The sequence below is a fragment of the Necator americanus genome (genome assembly GCF_031761385.1).
Source record: "Necator americanus strain Aroian chromosome Unknown Necator_2022.05.29.01.07, whole genome shotgun sequence".
Taxonomy (NCBI): domain Eukaryota; kingdom Metazoa; phylum Nematoda; class Chromadorea; order Rhabditida; family Ancylostomatidae; genus Necator; species Necator americanus.
Genome location: NW_026986548.1, coordinates 362,816 through 371,384, shown reverse-complemented (window position 1 = coordinate 371,384; position 8,569 = coordinate 362,816). Strand labels below are relative to the sequence as shown.

General features: G+C 38.6%; 1 protein-coding gene across 2 annotated transcripts; it reads right to left on the bottom strand.

Annotated features, from left to right (window-relative positions):
- Positions 1 to 126: 126 nt before the first annotated feature.
- RB195_026488 (uncharacterized protein) lies at positions 127 to 8,531 on the bottom strand (the record flags this gene model as incomplete). 2 transcript variants are annotated; one of them, XM_064176944.1, is made up of 14 exons in its annotated part: positions 127 to 189; positions 1,060 to 1,154; positions 1,454 to 1,552; positions 1,887 to 1,997; positions 2,082 to 2,256; positions 2,693 to 3,095; positions 3,161 to 3,361; positions 3,481 to 3,561; positions 4,409 to 4,552; positions 5,751 to 5,849; positions 6,379 to 6,495; positions 6,881 to 7,046; positions 8,219 to 8,256; positions 8,515 to 8,531. In XM_064176944.1, 14 exons carry the CDS (start codon positions 8,529 to 8,531, stop codon positions 127 to 129), a joined length of 1,809 nt encoding a protein of 602 aa, XP_064070950.1. The 2 variants fall into 2 exon arrangements, with proteins under 2 accessions (XP_064070950.1, XP_064070951.1); XM_064176943.1 differs by lacking the exons at positions 8,219 to 8,256; positions 8,515 to 8,531 and having other exon boundaries at positions 5,751 to 5,912; positions 6,881 to 6,927.
- Positions 8,532 to 8,569: the final 38 nt, after the last annotated feature.

The window sequence follows — 8,569 nt, the reverse complement described above, 5'->3', positions numbered from 1 at the left end:
GGAGATGGGTGACTTTACACGAAGGGATGAAAGGCATGTGTAGGTAACAACAATTCGATCATACTATACAGGATGTGGAACACGAAAACATGTAGCGTACACGTACAAGATACCCAAAAAATGAAATCATTTGATTTGTCCCGATTGTAGTGACTGCTTCTTTTTCATTCGATTGAGAAGGTTGTTCATCTAAACAGATGATAGCGATTATTTTGAACCAACGAGTTGAAACATCCAGATGTATTTGGTTTGTTTATTTGGTAGAGAAATATCTTTGAAGAAATAATTAATTATACAAATATTCCATGGGATCCAATCCCACGACACAGATACGTAAACACTCCAAACACTTTGCAGTAAACAGTTTCAGATTGGTGTCAACTGCTCCCTGGAACTGTACTATGGCAAGTTTGCAGGAAAATTCAATGATTAGCAAGAAATTTACTTTCTACGATAAGCAAACCCGCTTAATTCTTTACGAAGTGCAGCTCTTCATGGTTTGCTAGGATTGGTACGTTAAAATGTAATGCATAGATACGTGAGTAGTTGAGATTGAATAGAATCGTCTGGACTACATCAATGAAGACTTGGAATTTGTAACAAGCTTTCACGATCCTTTCAAAAAATTTCGAGAGGACGTTAGCGCGTATGAACCTAGGTGCGATAGGATAGGATCCGGACCTTCTTCAGGTGAAGGGAGTCTTGCTCATGGGATGCAGCTCAAATGATGAGGATCCCTTCGCCAACCGTCCAGAAGTATAGGGGCCCGTTCGCCAACTGTCCAAAACTGAAAGGGGTCGGAGCACGGCTCCGACTATCGCATGTAAGGTTATAAAGACGACTGAAGTGACAGGACAACTTTTTCAAAGCTCTTGTAAGATAATTGCAATACAGTTATTCAGTTAGCTATTTAGAATGTTATTACATATCTCCCAAATTTCGTATGTATCCTTTACAAATAGTAGATCCATTAAAAAACTAACATAACAGCACTTATTCAAGTGGGAAATACATCCCCACTATTTCTCATCAATGCAACAAACACAGTGAATACCATACTTTTTCTGCTTTTGAAAAGGCAACCGTTGGTGGACCAAACATCTCCTCTTCTGCAGGTCTTACGGCTGTGGTAAGTGATGTTGGAACAGAATTTCCTGAATACCTTAGATAGTTCGTGGACTTTAATATTTCAAAATTCGGAAAATTGTAATCTAAAACAAAAAGAAAACAATTCTACAGATATCTACAGATTTGAAATAAAGAACTACAAGTCGGAGCCAAATACAAGAGGTGAAGTCTTTGCTGACGAAACCAAGAAGGGCCAGTGGAGATGAGATTATCTGTCCAAATTTAGTTCTTTGAGATCCACAAAAACGAGACGAAAAGTTTGGACAAAGATGTGAAACAAGAAAGCAAGATGTTAATAGAGTTCCGAGTTTTTTTTTTCTTCTACCTGGTTTTGAGTCCTTCTTCTCTTCAACTGTCTTATTCTTCTCCTCATTCCTTACATCTCTCGTATGTTCAGATGAGGACCCATGTTTACGTTTGGTGTCTGAAGAATAATTAAATCTGACCAAAAAAAAGCCTCTACTACTAAAAATGGTAACTTTGGGGCATCTTTGAAGCGACCAGAAAAAAGCTTTTTCAGTAAGAAAATCCTCAAAAGTTCTGTAGAACATCTTGCACCACGGGTCTACATAAAAAAAAGAGCGCGACACAATTATTTTAATAAGAACCCTATGAAAATGCATATGGCTTGTCGCTTCCATTACGCAAAGTTTTTGAATATGTGATTTTTTAAAATTTTAATCATTACCTGGGATTTAGGTGAAGTAAATACCTGGGCTTTAGGTGAAGAAAACATTAACTCTATTACGCTTACGAACCGTTTCTGATGGAATCCTTCCTTCCTGATCGGCTCCTGCTTCTTGTTCTTGATTTTTCTTCACTGCTCCTTCTCCGCCTATGAGATTTTTTCTCTTCATCGTTCTTCTCATCTTAAGACCATAAATTAGGACAGTTTATCAAGTAAAACCAAGAAAATGAAATCATAACGAACACATAAATGAAGTTTACTATACCTTTACGAGTGCGTTCCTTATGACCACTTTTTCTGCCTCTCACACGTTCTCCATTATCTTTTTGAGACCTTTTGGGTGACGACCGCGATCGTGTTTTTTTGTGCGTTGAGCGTGAACGACTTAACGTGCCACTGTCTCCTCGCTTTCTACGTTTCTCCTTAGGAACATCTGTTGCCTGAAATCCCTTTCACATCACTTTTCTAGTTTTTTTTTTCATAAAAGTTAGTTAGAAACTATCTGCTATTTACGACGTTGTCAGAATCAGAAGCGTTATCTACTTAATACATTTTACTCATGATACATGGAATAAAGATGGCTCTATTGTTCTTGTGTACGCCCAGAGTTATTTTACTTAAATCAGGGAAAACAGCTAATACTTAGCTCCACCCAACTTTAATTTAAAGAGAAAAACATTGCGCACACCTAGTTTCTGGAAACTAATTCGTTGAAACCTATCCTTTGGTGTTTACTAGTGCCATGGATACTTCAAGATTCCGAAAACACGTCAATGAAGGGTTTTCCTTTGTTGTAGTGACTGTTAATAATGGCCGTGAATGGCACGCATGACAATTAACCGACGGACAGAAAGAAAGAATTTCGTTTTCACTAACCTCCCTTTTCTCCGCAGTTCGCTTTCGTCCTGATCCACCCCTTCCATTCTTGAACTCTAAGTCCTCTGGTCGTATGACTTCTTCAGTGTCTTCAGTAGCAGGAATCTTCCTTAGCCTTTCCGCAGCCTCCACTTGTATGTTAGTATTTGTATCGTCAGTAGTCACGACTGCTTCGGACACTGTCACTGCTGCAGCACCCTCTCCAGGGAGCAGTATTTCTTGAATAGAATGGTCCACAACGTCTAGCAGCGCTTGCGACTTGTTTATTTTTTGTCCCGCTGATTTGCAAGCATTATTGTTATTTCCTTCAGTTGAAATAGGTCGTGCCACGTTTTGTAGTGGTTGAATTGATGAGGAACCATTTCTACACTCTGTTGAGTGTACTTGACTAGTAGCTACCGCACTGGAAAAAAATCAAATGAGGAGCTGTGAAAAAGAAAGTCCAATAATTTGTAATCATCCGCTCACCTTAGGGTTTCTATTTTCTTTGTGTCAGAACTTTCATGTTCACTACGGCGTCGCTTCTCCACACACACGGCTTCAATTAATTCTTCTTCAGCTTGCGCACGTCGTTTGGCGCGAAGAGAATCGCCAGAACCTCGTCGCCGCACGTTCTCATGAATTTCGTCGCTTTTCGCTTCAACAGCACCGTCAGTGCTATGACGACTTCTTAAAGAAACAATTAACCAACAATTTCCATCAAGGAATTGTATATTTGGGAGTTTGTGGAGGGTTCCAAGAGAAAGACTTGGTTAAAATGGTATTCGTAAACAATAAAACTTAAACACCTGGTTATATTCGAAGAAAAATACAGATCTGCATAACCGGGGAACAAATTCATCTGCGCCTCGACTTCTTCACGTTGCGACCTAAATCACATTCCTACTGTCTTACCGCTTTAATACATGAAAAACAGTGGAGATGAACAAGTCCACTATTTTCTAACAACAAGCGAAATGATTATTTTGCAGGAAAAAAATATACGAGGCTCATTAGGAGAGGTAGGCAGTTGTATTCCAGATGTATTTTACCCCCTTAATTTTAAAAATTTAAAATTGGTCCACGCCTCAACAAAGATTTATATCGCCTCAGGACCATCCTGATATTTCTGGATCCGGGGTGTTGTTGGGGTGGACCTGTTCTTACTAAGAAATTTTAATAAACATAAAAACCAACATTTGAATTTCAAGTCATCTCTTCTTCATTTTTTCGGTAATGAAATTCGGAAATTTTGCTAGAAAATATTATACGTTCTTCCATTATACTCTTACTGACCCAATCTCACAAATCCAATACATTTGTTTAAAAGCATCACCCCACGAATCTGAGGTGGTAGGGATTTCAAATGGAGTATTCGTATGCGGGATCGTAGATTATTGAGAGAAGGGTGATTCCGTCCATTTCTTCCTAATTGCCGCAGAAAACGGCTCGGAAGATACGGCTTCGAGCGTTCCGGCGTACTATTTTCCACAAGGAGTTCGATTGGAACGCACGCGAGCATCTTCCGGGCCGCTTTTTACGGCAATTAGGAAGAAATGGACGGAATCACACCCCTCTCCATAATCTACTATCCCGTGTACAAATACTCCACATGAAATCCGCACTACCTCAGATTCGTGGTGTGCTGCCTTTAAGTACAACAGAAAAAGTAAACACACAAATTTTCATTATAGTATATGAGCAGAATGTGCTATGTTGATCCGAGAAATTCAATACCTGTATTCATCATTTGTCCATAACTTTTCACGCACGGCGTCCATTAGGCTGCCGAGGCGATTCTTCCCACGCCATCTAGACGGATTCACAGCGTCCGGGCTGTTGATCGGAAGACCTGAGCTTACCATACGCGCACAGATGATTCTGTATTTACATAACGTAGTTTGCCCTACAGTTATCGCCTAAGAAGTCAAGAAACTACAGTTAACATCATAGAATTATGACTATTATCATGAAATGGGTATATCTTGGAAAGGGAATAAAGAGAAGGAAAGAAAGGGAGAGATGAAAGGGTACGGAAGAGAGAGTGCGCAGAGCAGCACAACCAGATGTGTCTTTTTAAAGGCTCAACTCTACCAATTTTAACGAAAGTAGTGCAGGACAACGCCGAAAAAATGTTGAGTTTCAGCAGGTGTACTAGACTGACAAAAGTAATTTTTAAAAGAGGAACATACAGTTCCATTGTTACTATATTAGTTTATAGTGAAAGTTTTGATCCTTTCGGACGACAAAAAAGGTCAAGATTTCTATAAATGTAATTCGATTAAACAAGGCAAACTAATATAAGAATTAGAAAACCAAATATCCTTTCTACAATCTTACTGTTGACAAATTCTCGTCATCTTCAGTCAAGATTTCAACCTCAACGATGTCGAGTTTTCAGAAAATTACAAAGGAACAGCCATATTTTTCGTTTTTACTCTAATTGGACATAGCAACAAATCTTAGGATGAATCTTAGTAATTCAGCAACCAGATATTGTTCTTTTGCTAAATTCTTGAAGGCCTACGTAGAAGAATGAGTCTGGTTCGGACATTCACTTTCTGGAGGGAATGGTATGGCTTGCCTACTTTGTCGTTTGCGACAATGAACGGCTATAATCACTCTGCACGAAAAATCAACGCATCGATAAAACTGCTACTTCGCCACAAACTGGTTATAGTATTTGAGGTCAGAACACAACAATACCCTCATCAGTAAGGTTACACAGCCTTAAAAGCGAATCTGAAATCAGTAACATCGACACAGTTGACAGATGAATCAATGCTTCCACGCGAAAAGGTGCCTAGAATGTGCGCTCTGCCCTAAGCCGACATTTTCCTATCTGCCGCAAACACTACATTTGGTGAAGCTTTTCAATTCCTTTCAGATTTTGTCTTCCCAGAAGTGTCACGAGATTACTGGAAAGAACGCCCCAACATTAAGAACATTAAGTGCTCTTGTATCCAGGAAAAACGAAATTGTAAAAGGAAGATATATGAGAGGCTCAATTTACCGCGGCATCCAAACTATAAAAAAAAACAATCATGAAGAAATAAAAGCAAAAACAAATGAAACTCACCGATTCCCCAAATGACGTCGGAAGGTGAACACTCGACAAGACGTGATCCATGAGTCAAAAAAAGCATGTGTCGAAGCCGAGCGTCCTGCGTAAACTTCGCTTCGAGCGCAGTTGACATAACTGCTGTGCTCATGGAGTCCCACATGAAATTTTTTGGAAATGCTCAAAAAGAAAGATCGCAGTTCAACAGTTGTTTAAGAAGATTGGAACATTTGACATCAGCTACAAATAATTACTCTTTTCCGAGCTAAATGCTGTAACAAATAACTTCCGCATATAAGCAAACTTCAACAAATTATTATTGTGCATGTCTACTTCAGATGTGAATTACACCGCACATGTTCGAATGGAGTTTAGAGGATAACCTAAGGTCAAACAAAAGGTAACTTCAATAATACAAAAAAGAGCGAAACCAGACTCCTGACGAAAACAAAACTGTTTAGTTTCTATAGCTCAATCACGTTTACTACCAAATGCGACTTAGGGTTACTTGAAATCGAATACTTAGAAAGACTGGAATACCCTGGTGGGATTGTCGAAGAAATGGGGACTACAACCCCACCTGAGCTTACCAAAACAATAAATAAAATAAAGAAAACAGAGCAAAATAGGAAAGAGGAACACCCACAATTCGCGATTAAAGCCGACGACCTCCATACCAATACGTTTCATTTTCTTCGGATCTCGTTCCGACATAATGCGTTCTGCGGCGGTCTTGTCACCAGCAGACAGAGCCTTGCTGTACCTGTATAAGTAACAGTCATGCAAGGATGTCGCAAAACCAGCGCCTCACTTGAAATCTCCTTTTCGTGATGAATACCAACTGTTTAAAGCAAAAAAAAAAAATCATGTCATCATCAAATATCCACGTCAGAAACCAAAAATCAGGTTAAATGATTAATGGACCCAAAATTTAATATTGAACAGATGAACAAATGACCAAAGCCTCACATAATTACAGAAAAAAAGAAAGCATACTCAAATCCCCACTAGGAGCCTGAAAGTTGATTTTGTCATCAAAATTTACTAGGCTGCTTTTTTTGAAATTTCCCAGCACTAAATACAATTCATGATGAGGTGCAGTGAAGAATTTGTGCCCTTGCCTTTCGAAATACATCACAGAAACTCACATGTAGTACTGTTCAACGCAGGAGAACTTTCTTCTCGAACCATCCATAGCTGTTTCTTGAAATCGACATGGATGGAAATTGGAAAATGGGCTTTGAATGGTGAAAAACAAGGTAAAATCGCCATTTGGAGAAGAAACGCGGCGAGTTCCCATCAAATGGTGGTGTTCTTGAAAAGGATATCAATTATAAACGTACAATGAAAAAAAATGAACGAGCGAAAAACTAGTTTCTGCTTGTACATTAAAATAAGGACAGTAAAAGTATAAAAGATTTGCAGTCAAGTGCTAAATTAATAAATAACTAATAACAATAATGTTCGTATGCGAGGAAATTCCTGAAGGAACGAAACTGGAGAGGAGCGCAGTTCGTTTCCACTATCGCTGTTTTCAATGAAGAATCTTCTCACCTACAACAGAAAGTAAAAAAAAAGCGAATATCATTTCACAAAGAACAGCGAAGCGGGGTGCTGCAGCGCGAGACAAATACTCAAACCAAAAAGAGTTTCCCAGAGACAAAAGAAAGAAACACCACATTTCAATCTGCAATATCATAAATATGCAATATTGTACCCTGTACATTTTCGTTGTTTACTTGTATCCTTACTACTTGTCCATATATTTTAATTTATCCGTCCAACCAAATAATTTAATGGAAATGCTGCTGAATAGTATTTATAGTAAGAACTAATACTTTCGTCTATGGCTTACGATTTACGAAACACTTCCTTTGTTTAAAGGTTTTACATGTTTGAAGAATTTTTCTAGTTAGTAGTAACCTAGGCAACTAAATTGCAGATTTTTCGCCAAAATTATTGCAAAATTTACCAAACGAATTTGTTCACTAACCTAAAGTCAAAGACGATTAGCGAAGTGAAGCATTTACATGCTAATGTGGTCAGGTGATTTTGAATCTATAGCACATCAAAAGAAATATGGAATTAAAGATTGTACGAAGGCTAAATGGAATATAAATTAAAAAACGAAAAGTGCTATCCTGTACTGTTTGCAGAAGTAAACGAAAGAGTGCAATCTTCGGAGCTGGAGGTTGAGAATATCAACGCTCCATGAATATCGAATTTTCTTCGTTCGCGCGGGTATGTCGAAAGTCGAAGTTGCAGTTGGTGGCACCAAGCTGAATGCTCGATTTTCGAAAAGCAAAATCAACAACCAGCAAGCAAGTACCAGTGCTACACTTAAGTCTGAGTACAACCGCTTTTTCGAAAGTCCAGAATGAAACCTGTTGAAAAAGTTGTTACGGAGGAATTTCGCATAGCTACAAACCATAAAATGTAGTTACAAATAACGAGTTCCTACGATAGCAAAGATCTATACGACTCACTCGAGAAAATGAATCCCACGTTTCGTCTCACAGGATAGCTTCAAGCAAACTAGTCAGGAAATTAGACAAATCAACACCCTATAAGCAACCACTACGTCCATTAGATACTTACTTCACCGGTACAGTAACTTGCACGTATATAACCGATCTCTGAAGATGACACGAAGTCTAGCTTACTAGAATTTTTTTTATTTAGGTTCCCAGGCTTCGCTCATCACAACACAAAAAGGGAAATTTTGCAACTGAAAACAGCACTGAAACTATTCATAATTGCTCCACATTTCAGAATAACATACTCGACCAAATATTCCATACAGAACCACAGGCTAGAATTACAGGTGAAAACGAGAC